Genomic DNA, 15,572 nt, shown 5'->3' with positions numbered 1-15,572 from the left:
TTTCAGATCATGGGCTCTAGAGCACAGGCTCAATAGTTGTGGTGCTCTGACTTGGTGCCCTGAATCATGTGGGATCTGCCATGACCGGGGATCAAACCCGTGTCCCCAGCATTGACAGGTGTATTCTTAACCACTAGACCACTTGCTAGAAAACTTAAATCACAGGTGTGGTTTCCATTATATTTCTATCAAATGACACTGGTCTAGACTTGGTCTGAAGTCCCAAGGGACCTCAATGAACCCTTTAATTGTGACCTCTACACACATGTCCCTTTTTAGCATGTTTCCCAAAAAAACTAAAGTAGCTGCGAGCTCTCTCTCTAGCCCCAGAAACTGGTTTCCTTACCTACTCCTCTGGTTCAGGACCACTGTGAGAGGAGATCCAGATGTGTGCCTCAGGCTGTGGACACATCATGGGTTGAGGGGGCGGCCACTGATGTTCCTCGATCAATTGTACAAGAGTAAGAGCTCCTGGGACAGGGTCTGGGGCTTCTGAACGGGGCCAAGTAAGAGTCAGCCACATCCTGAGTCTCCCCATGTGTAAAATGGGCAGAATTCTGCCCACCTCATGGCAGTCTAAGAATCAAATGCAACAATAGGCAGAAAACACCTGCACAGTATTGAAGAAGTGTTTGTCCTTTCTCTGACATGTTAGGGTCAGAAGTCAGTCCTTCTGAAACTGGTCTCTTTTATGCTCTGGGCATGCTCTGTTGATCAATTGTGTCCGACTCTTTATGACCCCATGGACTGTAGCCTGCCAGGTTCCTCTATCCATGAGATTTTCCCGGCAAGAATACTGGAATGGATTGCCATGCCCCCTCCAGGGGATCTTCCTGACCCAGGGATTGAACCTGCGTCTCTTGCACCACCTCCGGTGTTGCAGATGGATTCTTTACTGCTGAGCCACGAGGGAAGCCCTTATGCTCTGTAGTGGCTGGATTTACTGCCTTTCTCAGTAAAGATCTTTTTGAAAGTTCAAATGGAGGGTTCCTACCCTCTATCCCTCTTCACATTGGAGAGCTTTGGGTAGAGAAGGGAGGGCCTTGGACAGGAGTGGGCCGCGGGATGCTGGGGCAGAAGGCATTCCTGAGCCAGGGTCTGGAAGCAGGGGTGGGGTATGTCATGGTCCTGAGGAGTAGCTGGCAGGAGGAGTGTGTGGGCTGGCCCAGTGCCCCAGAGAGTTCTGCTGGTGCAGGACTTAGCCCTTTCCAAGATGAGCAGGAAATGACGGCCTAGGGCGTTTGAGGCAGTGACCACAACTGACCCACTCAAAGGGCAGCGTCCAGGAATGTGACACCTGCAGGGTGTGCTCCCCACTGAGACGCGAACTGGCAAACCAGATGCAGCCTCCAAGCTGGAGGAAACAGGAGGGTCCCGGCGGCTGGAGGTAAAATCCCAAGATTCCGGTGGTGGCATTGTGCCCGCTACAGCTGGACAGCCCAGGAAGAGGAGACCAGCCAAGTCCCAAAGGTCAGCCTGTAAAGTCCAGAGAGGACACCTGCCTGAGGCTGGCTATTCCCACAGGATCAGCAGGGCTGGCACATCCAGTGCCCGTGATGGGTGTTTGGGGGTGGGTGCTGGAGCCGATACACTATCTTACCACTGAAAGGAAACAAGGGGCTTTAGAAGAAGAAGGATATCACAGGGGTTTCAGAGCCTCAGAGGGTCTCCCAGGGCTGGTTCCCTGTCAGCAGTTCCTGGTACTTCATGGGCTTCTTTTTTAAAACTATTTATTTATTTTATTTATTTATTTGACTGTGCCAGTTCTTAGTTGCAGCACACGGGCTCTTTGATTTTCATTGTGGCACGCAGGATCTTCAGTCTTTAGTTGTGGCATTCGAACTCTTAGTTGCAGCACGTGGGATCCAGTTCCCCGACCAGGGATTGAACCTGAGCCCCCTGCATTGGGAAGCCACTGGACCTTAGCCACTGGACCACCAGGGAAGTCCCCCATGGGCCTTTTTGGCCTTCTGTTTTTGTTAACCTAAGCATGTAGCTTAATCTCACCTCCCGTCTTTTTGTTACTCTTTATTTAAAATTTAAGAACTGCAGTTGATTTATTATCAACTTTAAGGAGAAGTCTGTTTTATTTTTCTGTCTATAAAAGCAAGATATATCATTGTGGACATTTAGGAGATATGCAAAAAAGCTGAAAAACAAGAAAATTGTTCTGGCCCTACTAGCCAGGGACAGATAATTGGTTGGCATTTTGGTGTATTTCTTTCCAATCTTCTTTTTATGCAGAGTTGTGGAGTTTGTTTTCACCCCCATCATTGTGGTTACGCTCTATATGCAAGTTTGTGGGCATTTCTCCATGTTATTGTGAAGCCTTGGTAACCATTGTTTTTGATGGCAGCTTGACAATGCTTAGCTATTCCCTCATTGTTATATGTTTGCGTGCTCGGTGCTCAGTTCTGTCCCACTTTCCGTGACCCCACGGACTGTAGCCCTCCAGGCTCCTTTGTCCATGAGATTTCTCAGGCAAGAATACTGGCGTGGGTTGTCATTTCCTGGGTTGAAGATCCAGGGGATCTTCCCAACCCAGGGATCAAGCCTCCTGTGTCTCTTTGATTGGCAGGTGAATTCTCTGCCACCGAGCCACCTGGGAATCCCTTATTATGTGTTTGGGTTGATTCTAACTTTCCCACTTGGTAAATAACACAGTGGAGAAAAAGTGTCCCATCTCTGTGAAGAGAAGAAGGAAGCAAAGGGTTTGAGACCACAGTAAGGATACAATTCAGGAAGGAAGACTCCCAGGGGCTCTGTTTGCTCCATCATCTTGCTGCAAATCGCTTCTATAGCCTGGCTTCAGGAGACAAGAAGCAGGGCCAAAAGGGTGGCTGTTGTAGGAGATTTCCTAAGAAACAGTTCTCTGACCACAGGAGTAGAGATAATGAATTATTTTGAAGTGGTGAGTTACCTGTCACAGTAAGTGACAGGAGGGATCCTATAGAGGGAAGACATCCCTTTACTCTCAGGTCACATTAGGTCACATCTTGGATAAATTCCAACTCTTGGGCTCTGTGAGCTGTGTCAGAAATCATCATAAGCCCCTCAGCCAGTGATGAAGCAGCCCTCAGATCAGTGGTCAAAGAGAGACAGCCTAGAAGAGAAGGAAGAACCTTGAACTTGGAGCCAAAAGACACAATAGGTCTAATTCCTTCTCTTCCTTTATTTTGGGAAAGTCATATTTAACCCTTTGGGGGCCTCAGTTTCCCTGTCTGTCAAGTGGGATGACAATACTCGCCCTGCCTAACTTCCTGAAGTCCTGCCCATCAGGCTGTGAGTGCACTGTGACCCTCTACACATAAAATGCATTAATATCATCAGTATCAGTGACAGCAGGACCGATGATGGTGACACACCAGTGGGGTGGAGTCCCATGTTCCCCTGCTTCCCTGGGGCTCCACTTCCTGGACTCCGTGTTTCCTCTGACTTCTCTCTGTAACCCTGGCTGTGCTCCCTCTTGCAGATCGATGCTGCCTCCTTGATTGCGGCCTCCGTGATGGCTGCTCCTTGCGCTTTAGCCCTCTCCAAGCTGGTCTACCCAGAGGTAGAGGAGTCCAAGTTCAGAAGTAAGGAAGGCGTGAAACTGACCTACGGGTGAGCTCAGCAAGAGGGCCTGCGCAGAAGGACGCTGGGGGGTGGGCAGGGCCAGGAGCAGAGTCAGGGCCGCAGCAGGTCCTGTGTTCTCTGCCCTTCACTGTCTTTCACCAAGCCCAGCCCATCTCCCCTCTCAGCCACTGCCCTACCTATGGCTTACCTTGAGAAAATGCAAGATCCAGGTCTCGAATCTTATTTTCCAGTCTCTGACCAGTGGAATGTGCCTGGTGTGTGTGTGTGTGTATGTGTGTATATATGTGCTGAGGATGGCATGAAAACCACCCCACCTCCCTACATGACCCCAGCATCAATCACATTGACATAGTGAGCACTGTCCTTGACATCACTCACCTCCTAATGTCTCTTCATCACAGTCTTAGCAACCTTTGTGTAACATTTAATCCTAAAAAAATATTGAAAGACACCACTTTGGACAAGTGCACTTGGATACAATGGGCGGCCCCAACCTCATAACTTCCTGAAGGTCTGGGGCAGCATTGCCCTAGAAGAATATTACATGAGTCACATGTATAATTAACATTTCCTAGTGATCATCTTTATTGGAGAAGGCAATGGCAACCCACTCCAGTGTTCTTGCCTGGAGAATCCCAGGGACGGGGGAGCCTGGTGGACTGCTGTCTATGGGGTCACACAGAGTCAGACACGACTGAAGCGACTCAGCAGTAGCAGTGATCATCTTTAAAAAGTAAAATGGTGATTTTTTAATAAGATGATTTTAGTGAGATGTTTTGACTCAATATATCCAAAATATTGTCATTTTACTGTGTATTTGATGTAAAAATTATTAATATTTTAGGGACTTCCCTGGTGGTCCAGTGGTTAAGACTTCATGCTCCCAATGCAGGGGGTGTGGGTTTGATCCCTGGTCAGGGAATAAGGGCTTCCCCGGTGGCTCAGTGCTAATGAATCTGCCTCCCAATGCAGAAGACACGGGTTCGATCCCTAGGTTGGGAAGATCCCCTGGAGAAGGAAATATCAACCCACTCTAGTATTCTTGACTGGAGAATTCCTTGGATAGAGGAGCCTGATGGGCTATGGTGCATGGGGTCGCAAAGAGTTGGACATGACTGAATGACTGAGCATGCATGTGTGAAGGGAACTAGCCCCCTCATGATGCAACTAAAAATCCCAAATGCTGCAGTAAAGATCCTGTGTGTCACAACTAAGACTTGGGATAGCCAAATAAATTTTTTTTTTAATTCTTTTTTTTTCAATTTTAGAGGTATTTCATATTTTCTGGTACTAAATCTCTGAAACCTGGTGTGTATATTTGTAACACATCTCTATTCAGATCTGCCTCCTTCTAAGTACTTGTTAAGTCACATGCAACTCATGGTTTGTCTTAGATGATGTGTGTATAGGAGTCTGGGTCTTATCCTAATGCTTGGACCAGCGTCTTTCTGGTCTTGAGTGTAATCAAGGACCCCTGGCTCTGACATGCTCTGTCCAAGTTTGAGTCTGTAGGACAGGGAGCCCTGAACTTGTGGAGACAGGCCAATAATGACATCTCTTTGTTCCATTGACAGAGATGCTCAAAACCTCTTAGAAGCAGCTAGCAGTGGCGCTGCCTTGTCCGTGAAGGTCGTGACTAACATCGCAGCCAACCTGATTGCCTTTCTGGCTGTGCTGGACTTCATCAACGCTGCCCTTTCCTGGCTGGGAAACATGGTGGACATCCAGGGGCTCAGCTTCCAGGTACAGTCCCCCTTGACCTGCGGAGGGGGTGGTCCTGGCCAGGGTGACTGACCCACAGAGCCCAGGTCAACCCCAGTCCCAGCGGCTCCTCTTGCCTTGCACCTCAGCTCATCTGCTCCTACATCCTGCGGCCAGTGGCCTTCCTGATGGGCGTGGCCTGGGAGGATTGCTCGGTGGTGGCGGAGCTGCTGGGGATGAAGCTGTTTCTGAACGAGTTCGTGGCCTATCAGGGGCTCTCCGAGTACAAGCAGCGCCGCCTGGCGGGCACTGAGGAGTGGGTCGGCTCTAAAAAGCAGTGGATCTCCGTGAGTGTCCCCGTCCCCTCACTGCGTCAGGGCATGATGCAGCTGTCCCCCTGCAGGCCTGGCTGAGACACACGGAGGTGGTCCTCAACCTCCCACATCCCGTTGCACTGGGCAACAAGACAGCTTCAGGCTTCACGGCCATCTTTCTCAAGGTCTCTCTATCTCTTGTCTTCCCTGATAGCTCAGTTGGTAAAGAATCTGCCTGAGTGCAGAAGACCTGGGTTCTATCCTTGGGTTGGGAAGAGCCCCTGGAGAAGGGAAAGGTTACCCACTCCAGTATTCTGGCCTGGAGAATTCCATGAACTGTATAGTCCATGAGGTCGCAAAGACTCGGACATGAGTGAGTGACTTTCACTTCACTTCACTTCTCTATCTCTTGAAGATACCTGAACTTCAGCTGTAGACGGGCTACCATCCTGTGGCCTTGGGCCAGCCGCTGCATCTTGCCTCTTCTGTTGGAAAACCAGTATCATACCTGCCACCCCTACTCCAAAGGAATGGGTGTGAGACTCCAATAAGGAGCTAAGAGAGTAAAACAGAAAGACCTCACCACATTAATCTCCAATATATGGGATTCAGCTCAGGGGTTGGTTTGTTCAGTTAAGGGTTAAAAAAAAAAAACTATAAAAAGCTTTCTAAAATGAAACTCTCTAAAAGAATAACAGCCAATGTAACATGATTAAGAATAAAAAAAATACCCATCATATCATCATCTTCAAATGACAGCTATTATAATATATAATCAATTACATCTAATTATATGATAATAAATCTAAACATAACAATATAATATCTAATTCCACTGTTTGGCTCTTATACCCAATGCTGAAATGAGTAGCTTTTGCACTGAACTTTTCCCTCTTCTCTGATGGTTTCCTCGGGAGCTTTGCCAGATGTGGGATGACTGAATCGTATGGCATGAATCCTTGTGTGGGTGCTGCCAGTAACTTTTGCAAAGGGTTATAGCAACCTAAACTACCCCAGATGTGCCTGTGAGCATTGATTTCACCACACACTGAACAGGGCAGAGCAGACTCTTTTAAAAAAAAGAAGTCTTGCTGCTTTAATGGGCAAATAATAGCTCATTGTTTTAATGTGTGTTTCCTGGGTTACTAGGAATTTTTAACATAAAATATTTTTTCTTGTCTTTTAAATTATTTTTTTAATGATAAAGAAATGTGCTCTTTAGCTTTTTTTTTTTTTAAAGAAGGTTTATATGGAGTAAAAAGCTCAGGTTTCCCCTCACTCCTAAGTTTCAGCTCCAGTTTCACTGTCTTCTCTAGAGACAGTGGCGATATGTACCTTGGGGCTTCCCTGGTGGTTCAGCGGTAAAGAATCCACCTGCAATTCAGGAGACACAGGTTTGATCCCTGGATTGGAAAGATCACCTGGAGGAGGAAATGGCAACCCATTTCAGTATTCTTGCCTGGGAAATCCCATGGACAGAGAAGCCTGACAGGCTACAGTCCATGGGGTCTCAGAGTCAGACATGACTAAAGTGATTGAGCACACACATACACATGTGCCTTCAGGATCTTTTTCAATGAGCTTCATTCCTTTAGCAAGTATTTGTTGAGACCTCTGAGGTGCCAGGCCCTCTGCTGGGTGCCAGGAATAAAAAGGGGGATTAGACAGACATGGTCCCTGGTGACATGGAACTTACATTTAGTGAAAGACACAAGAAAACAAAGGAATAAAAAAATTTAAACCACAATCTGTGGTAAGTTCTATGATGGAAACAATAAGAGGAATCAGGGAGGGGGTCTATCCTTGACTAGACAGGACTGACTGGACAGGGAAGGCCTCCCTAGTGAGTTCCTGGTGGTTCAGTGATTAAGACTCTTCGCTTCCACTGAAGGGGGCTCAGGTTCTATCCACGGAGAGGGAACGAAGATTCCACGTGCCACACATTGCGGCCAAAGAAAGCCCCGCCCCCTGAGATGGATCCTTAGACCAAGACTTGGAGGGAGGAGCAGAGGCCAGAAGAAATGGGGATTAGCATTTCAGGCAAAGAAAGAGGTACATGCAAAGGCTCTGAGGTTGCCCAAAGCACTGGTTTGGAGAAGTGAGAAAAGTCCACTTGGAACAAGTGGAAATTGTAACAGGGTGGCCCAGGCCAAAGAGCAGTTGGAAGTTACTGAAGATTTGACTTCTGACATTTTAGCATTACTTGGGCTGCTGTTTGGAGGGTGATTGTAGGTGAGTAAGCAGAATGCAAGTACCCTAATATTTTTAAGTTGATTTATAAAAACTCTGTACGTTATAAAGACATTAACTCTTTTCCATTTTCTATTTTAAATTTTTTTGGCCACGCCACGCATCATGTAGGATCTTAGCCCCCCAATCAGGAATCAAACTTGGACTGCTTGCATTGGAAGCATGGAATCTTAACCACCAGGGAAGTCCCACATTTTCTACATATATTTTTCCTTGTCTTTTTTATTTCCTTTCCATTCATTCCATTCTGGAATATTTTTTAAAATACAAATTTATACCAAATCTTTGCATTTCTTATATTATTTCTAAATTTAGAGACTTACCTCCATTCCAGAAACCTGGTAAGGTTTAGGTTCCTGAAACAGTATGATGAAGTAGTTAAAATGGGGCACTCTTGGGAGTCAGACCAAACTGAGTTCAAATTGTGACACAGCTGCCTTTTTGCTGTGTGAACTTCTTCAGTCACTTCTACTCCTAGAAGTTTGCTCCTCTCCAGGATGAGAGCAATAAGGCTATTCTGTAACAATAATATTATTATCCTATATTTTCTAATATTTAATGTTTTAAAATGTTAATATTTATCTGCTTTAATGATCTAGAATTAAATTTTTTATATGGTGTGAGGTATGGGTCTAAGCCTATCTTTTTTTTTCCCCAAATTGTTCCATTTCGGCTCTTAGTACTTCTAGGAAATTACACAACTGTTCAGAGCAAAAGGGAAAGAGAGTTATGTTGCTTAAATACCTACTCTAGGGACTTCCCTGGTGGTGCAGCAGTTAAGACTCCATACTTCCAATGCAGGGGCACGGGTTCAATCCCTGGTTGGGGAACTAACACAAGCTGTGTGGCCTGGTCAAAAAGTTAAAAATTAAATAAAATCTGAAATTAATATAGAAAAAGAAATAAATACCTACTCTATGCCTAGTTCTTCCTATACATGATATGATCTCTATGACAATCCTCAGTCAGCTACTGTTATTCCCACATTCCTGATGGAGAAGCTGAATTTAGGTTCCACCCTGGGTCAGGAAGATCCCCTGGAGGAGGGCATGGCAACCCACTCCAGTATTCTTGCCTGGAACAGAGGAGCCTGGAGGGGCCACAGTCCATGGGTCACAAAGAGTTGGACACGACTGAAGCGACTTAGCATGCCTGGGGTGGTTTGAGCACATCCCTGTGGGAAGCCCATCACCTCTCATCTTCTGCCTCCTCAGGTCAGAGCAGAAATCCTCACAACGTATGCTCTCTGTGGATTCGCCAACTTCAGCTCCATTGGGATCATGCTGGGAGGCCTGAGTGAGTCCTAGAGGGGCCTCCCTGGCCTCCTATAAAGGGCGGGTCTTGAGGGGGGTTGGTCTCCAGTTCTGGCTCTCAGATACCTACAACTTCCTAGGGATCTGTATGCCTCAGTTCTCCTCTTGGTCTAAGGCAGAGTGTGAACAAGGAGGTCATGGAACTTCCTCCCAGCCCTGGAATTTCATGACTTCTCTGCTGCTCAGTTGTCCCAGGAGGTCAGCACCTTGGCCTCGTAGGGCAAACCTGGCTCCGGGCCCTAGGGAGGGTCTGGAGGTACCGTGTTGGCTGCCTGGCTGAAGCTTTGACCTGCCAGTTCCTATTTCCCCAGTGGACAGACAGGTCCAGTGAGGCCTGGGGATGAAGGCTCTATAGAGCTATCAGCTTTTTACAAAAAACCTTTCCACCCTTCACAGTCCCCTGCCTGGTGGTGCAACCATCCCGTTTTATTGAACAAGGAAACTGAGTCGTGCAAAGGTGAAATGTGACCCGAGTCACTCAGCTATTAAGTGGCTGTTACCTGTCACTGTGTTAGTCGTGCAGTCGTGCCCGACTCTTTGCAACCCCATGGACTGCAACCCGTCGGGCTCCTCTTGCCATGGAATTCTCCTGGCAAGAATACTGGAGTGGGTTGCCATTCCCTTTCCAGGGGATCTTCCCAACCCAGGGATACAACCCGGGTCTCCTGCATTGCAGGCAGGAGATTTCTTTACCATCTGAGCCACCAGGGAAGCCTAATAAGTGGCTGAACCTGTGTTTAATCCCGGGTCTGCCTGACTCCAAACTCAATGTTCTTTCCCTACACCTGCCGCTGATGGCACGTGGGGAGGTGTGGGACACTACCTAGTCAGGCCAAGGAGGACTCTCAGACTCAACAAGCCTCAGGAGGACAGCGTCTGCTCCTCTGGCCCCCCAGAAGAGGAAGGGGGGTCAGCAGACGCAGCCAGAGACGCAGAGAGCAGGGAAGAGGGGCCTGCGGAGTCCTGGCCCTGAGCCCTCCCGTCCCCCTGCAGCTTCCATGGCTCCCCAGCGGAAGAGCGACTTCTCCCAGATCGTGCTCCGCGCGCTCTGCACGGGGGCCTGTGTGTCTCTGGTGAATGCCTGTGTGGCCGGTGAGTGCAGGCCTGGTGGGCTCAGGACTCAGTCCAGGGCCAGGCACTGGGGCCCCAACCTCTCCGGCAGTCCTTGGGTGGGGTTGCGGGGATAGTAAGGGGCTGGACCCTGCCCACTAGCTGCTTTCTCCGCACAGGGATCCTCTACATGCCCAGGGGCCCTGCGGTGGACTGTGTGTCCCTCCTGAACACGACCCTCAACAGCAGCAGCTTTGAGGTGTACCAGTGCTGCCACCAGGCCTTCCAGAGGTGAGTGCCTGGGCCAGGGGTGGGGTGCTGACAGTGATGGGGTGCAGAGGCCCGAGTACTGGGGTGGGGGAGGCCTTTGGTATTAGAGCAAGGGGGTAGAAATGTTATGGCTGTGGCTGATGTAACCAACGGAAGAGGAAGTGGGGCCTGAGGACCAAACTTAGAAGAAGTTAGGACCAGAGACATGGAGCAACTTCCCTGAAGTTGCTCAGCCTTTAGTGGTCAGCAGAGCCCAGGCCTGGAGTGCAGACTACAGATTCTGCTTCTTTTCAGCACCAGCCCGGAGTTCAGCCTAGAGGCCCTGGACAACTGCTGTCGGTTCTATAATCACACGATATGTGCGTAGCGGGGACAGCACATCTCTGTCTTCTGGGTGTTATTCTCTCCCAGGAAGCAGCTGCCGCCACCCTTCTCTCTCCAGGGCCCCCTCTCCTGGGGGAAGCCACAGGGCTTAGACCACCTCAGGCACAAATCGGGAAGGGTGACCAGGGACTGGGTGGAATGATGGGTGCCCCCCACCCTTCACCCCCTTTCTGCTCTCGCGTTTCCTCCCTCCTCAAATGTGAATGCTCAGAGTCGCCTCTGCCTCCTCTGTCTTCTCTGTCCCCCGTGCCCTGGGTCTCCCCTGTTTGCGCTCCCCTTCTGCTCCGGGGCCCTCGGCCCTGGCATTTCAGCCGCCTCCTTCCCTTCTCTCTGGGCACGCAAATCTCGCTCTGGCTTAACCCCTGCCACATGGCTTCTCCTGGAGATGCTTTCCTCCACTTTCATAGACTCCCCTACTGCCCTCCCACACAGCACTTTCCAGATTGGTGGGCTGTGTAGCACTGTCCTCCAAGGTATGCAGAGGTTTCCATGATCCACTAGGTTTGGGAAACACTGGGCTAAATAAAGTTAGGGGTTTTTTTTTGTTTTGTTTGTTTTTCTCACTGTGGACTTGTCAGAGCTTGATGTGGATATGAGAGGAGACGTTTTCCAAATGGGGCTGTAAGAATCTTCTGATGGAAGTACCTTTTAGTTGAGGATCCCGTGGGAAGCAATCTGGGAAACACTGGCTGATGTTCAGACTGCGTTACTCTCCATAACTGTAACCTTTGTAGACGTTTACCTCGCGCTGCGTGTCAGTGAGCTGCTCTCTGTGCTGCATACTGTGTAACTCAATCCTTACAACAAGCCTGTGAGGCGGGGACTGTTGTCATCCCTAGTTGAGGGACCAGAGTCAGAGAGGTTAAGTCACTTGCCTGAAGTGGCACAGCTGGGAAGAGGAAGAGGCAGGACTTGACCCCCAGCCATCCAGTTCCACCAGCTGTGGTGTCTGGTCTCTCCGCTAGGCTGCTAAGAGCTCGGTCGCGTAACTTGCCCTCCGCCCTCTGCTTGCCTCTTCTCCCCAGCCCCGTCCCTCTGCTCCAGCAGGTCAGGCATCTGATGTGTTTTCTGTGCCTCTGAGCTTTGGTTTCTGGAGTTCCTGTCACCCAGCATGTCCTGCCCTATGCTCCTTGCACTCTGTCCTCATTTCCCTAGCAGCTTTGGCTACTGGGGCCTGCAGGGTGCCTGTCCCCCCATTGGCCATGGGGCACCTGTCCCCTCACCCACCTCTGTTGGATAAGGCTCCCCAGCCGGGGCTTGAGGCAGAGGCCCAGCTGGTCAGCAGTTACCCTGCTCTGTCAAGGATCTGGGCTCTACTGGGCACTGGTCTTGCTCCTTGTGACCCCCACGGGCTGGCCCTGGGTCCCTTCTGCAGGGCCCGTGTTCTTGCCCTTAGCTCTGCATAGCAGAGTCAGTGGCCTCACTCCCAGGCCCCAGGGCAAGCCTCTTCCTTGCTCCCTGCAGCCCCAGCTCCCCTTGAGCTGTCACAGGAGGCCCTCCTGACTGGACATCACAGCTGTCTTTTAGTATCTGGGTGCCATCCCTTCCCCAACCTCCTTTCCTGGACCACCTGTACACATCACCTGGCCAGTCACATTCCCGGGAGGACTGTTGGCCCCTCAAAGACAGGACTCAGATGTTTCTGGGTCCTCATGGTGCTCAGTACAATGCTGGGCCTGTGAAAAGTGGTGGTTTCCCAGGTGGCACCAGTGGTAAAGAACCTGCCTACCCATGCAAGAGACTTAAAGAGACGCAAGTTTGATCCCTGGGTCGGGAAAATCTCCCTGGAGCACGGTATGGCAACCCATTCCAGTATTGTTGCCTGGAGAATCCCATGGACAGAGGAGCCTGGCAGGCTACAGTCCATGACATCACCAACAGTTGGACATGACTGAACTGACTTAGCATGTATTGAGCACATATTGTGAAAGGTGTTAAATGAGTATTTATGGAATGGAATTCACCTTCTGTCAGAGGCACCAGCATGCATGCCATGCTATACCTGTATGGACTGCTTCCAGCTCAAGGCTGTTCTGACCCAGGGGACTCCTTGGTCATCCGAGCAGCAGACTGTTACTCTCTCCTCCACCCACCATGCTCCTTCTTCCTCTTCTTGCACCTGCAGAAGCTGGGAGTCCCTTGAGGGTGAGACCGCAAAAATACAGTGCTTAGAGGAGGTGCCTGTGCTGGTACCAGCTGCCTGCACCTCATTCAGTTCAGTTCAGTCTCAGTCACTCAGTCGTGTCCTATTCTTTGCAATCCCATGGACTGCAGCATGCCAGGCTTCCCTGTCCATCACCAACTCCTGGAGCTTACTCAAACTCATGTCCATTGAGTTGGTGATGGCATCCAACCAACTCATCCTCTGTCATCCCCTTCTCCTCCTGCCTTCAATTTTTCCCAACATCAGGGTCTTTGCATCAGGTGGTCAAAGTATGGGAGTTTCAGCTTCAGCGTCAGTCCTTCCAATAAATATTCAGGACTGATCTCCTTTAGGATTGACTGGCTGGATCTCCTTGCAGTCCAAGGGACTCTCAAGAGTCTTCTCCAACACCATAGTTCAAAAACATCAATTCTTCAGCACTCAGCTTTCTTTATAGTCCAACTCTCACATCCATACATGACTACTGGAAAAACCATAGCTTTGACTAGACAGACCTTTGTTGGCAAAGTAATGTCTCTGCTTTTTAGTGCCTGTGCCTAATTGCACCCTAAGCAATAGCTTCTGGGTCAGGATTGGCCTGGATGCCTCCACTTAGCCCACCCACAGTCATGACAGGCATTGCTAATCAATCACAGCATTCCTTGCAGTGAATCCAAAAGGGGCTCCAGAATCCGGATGAGCTCAGTACTGGACAAGCCCACCACCAAGTGATTCAGGGTGCGTTTACCAGACCCCAAGGACCCAAACTGATTTTGTGTCACTGGCCTGGAAACATCTCAGGTTTTGTGAAACACTCTAGAAATCAATGAGGACAGGGTTGCCTAGTGGTTAAGGCCAAGGGGTTAAGCTGCTAGTTCACTGTGCTCTATATACATGAGTTCAAATCCCACCTTCATCAGATGTGTGCTTTGGGGCTTCCCTGGTGACCAGATGGTAAAGAATCTACCTGCAACTCAGGAGACCGGGGTTCAATCCCTGGGTCAGGAAGATCCCCTGGAGGAGGAAATAGCAACCCACTCCAGTATTCTTACCTTGGAAATCCCATGGACAGAGGCTATAGTCCACGGGGTCAAAAAGAGTCAGAGACAGCTGAGCAACTAACACTTTTGCTAGGAAATCAAGGGGAGTTGAAGCAGAGAGGGATCCTTGCAAAGAGTGAATCCTGTGAAAGTACTTTGTCCTCTCCAGGTTTGTATATTGCTTGTTTATTCAGTCAAGTACCTAAGATCTTACTTGGCTTGATTTCCCAGTACTGCAGACTGCATAGCTGAAAACAGAAATTAATTTTGTCAAAGTTTTGGAGGTTAGAAGTCCAAGGTTAGGGTGCCTGCATGGTTGGCTTCTGGTGAGGTCTCTTTTCCTGATTTATAGACACCACCCTATTGCCGTGTCCTCATACAGCAAAGAGAGACAGCAGCTCCCCGGTTTCTTTTAATAAAGGCCCTAATCTCGCCCATCATGGGTACACCACTGTCATGACTTCATCTAACATGGCTTACTTGCAAAGGTCCCCATCTCCAAATACTGTCACACTGGGGGTTAAGGCTCCAACATAGGAATCTAGGGACACACAGTTCAGTCTGTAACACCTACTATGGGCTGGACTGTGAGCTAGGTAGGGGGACAGTGGTGAACCAGACTGTTTAATGAGCTAAAGAGCTGGAAAATTCCTGCAAGAAGAGGATCCACTGGGAAGGGAAGCCCCAGCAGAGGCTGGGTGGAGATGGCCTCTGGGGAGGAGCCCTTGAGAGGAGGGAAGGGGAAAGTGACTCCAGTGGGGCTGGTGGGGTGGGTACCCATCATGGCCTGGCCAATGGCAATTTTTGAGGCTCTTAGTATATTATAAAGTGAAAATAATGCCAGAATAGGATTATACAAATTGCCACTTAAATTTTTATGTATTTTAACACAATACACTGTAGTATCAGGTTATCTACAAGATAATAACAGGACTCTTTTTTTTTTTTTCCCAACTAAAGCCCAAGTCAATAATTTAAACAACCATTTCTATTTATACCAAATATTTGAAAGCACTGAATCCTAGTCACTAGACCACCAGGGATATATCAAATATTTGAACATGCTTGTGTGTTTTTACATAAATTAGGTTTCTTGAAATATGCAGATTCTGTGTTCTTCTATACTTGGTGTGATATCAATCCACATACAAGAAATATTTATAATTTTTTTAAATTTATTTTATTGAAGTATAATTGATTTGAAATATTGTGTTAGTTTCCCATGTATAGCAAAGTGATTCAGTTTTTTATATATATGTGTGTGTGTATATAGTTTACATCTGCTAATCCCAGACTCCCAATCCATCCCTTCCCTATTACTTTTCCCCCTTGGCAACCACCAGAGTTCTCTGTGTCTGTGAGTCTGTTTCTGTTTCATAGATAAGTTCATTTGTGTCATATTTTAGATTTCATATATAAGTGATATCATGTGGTATTCGTCTTTCTGACTGTCTTTGCTGAGTATGATAATCTCTAGGTCCATCCACGTTGCTGCAAATGGCATTATTTGTTTTTTATGGCTGAGCAGTAT

At 48.5% G+C, this 15,572-nt stretch overlaps 1 protein-coding gene across 1 annotated transcript in view; it reads left to right on the top strand.

The window, feature by feature from the left end:
* Positions 1-13,353, top strand: part of SLC28A1 (solute carrier family 28 member 1) — a 60,794-nt gene extending 47,441 nt beyond the window's left edge. Inside the window, exons 11-17 of the mRNA XM_070478303.1 lie at positions 3,473-3,603; positions 5,151-5,319; positions 5,427-5,624; positions 9,056-9,137; positions 10,148-10,246; positions 10,384-10,495; positions 10,769-13,353. Of these exons, the coding sequence (XP_070334404.1) occupies positions 3,473-3,603; positions 5,151-5,319; positions 5,427-5,624; positions 9,056-9,137; positions 10,148-10,246; positions 10,384-10,495; positions 10,769-10,841 (864 nt within the window). The 3' untranslated portion in view covers positions 10,842-13,353. The remainder of the gene's footprint in view (positions 1-3,472; positions 3,604-5,150; positions 5,320-5,426; positions 5,625-9,055; positions 9,138-10,147; positions 10,247-10,383; positions 10,496-10,768) is intronic.
* Positions 13,354-15,572: the final 2,219 nt, after the last annotated feature.

Source organism: Odocoileus virginianus, chromosome 16, assembly GCF_023699985.2.
Source record: "Odocoileus virginianus isolate 20LAN1187 ecotype Illinois chromosome 16, Ovbor_1.2, whole genome shotgun sequence".
Taxonomy (NCBI): domain Eukaryota; kingdom Metazoa; phylum Chordata; class Mammalia; order Artiodactyla; family Cervidae; genus Odocoileus; species Odocoileus virginianus.
This window is presented reverse-complemented; position numbering and strand designations above follow the sequence as displayed.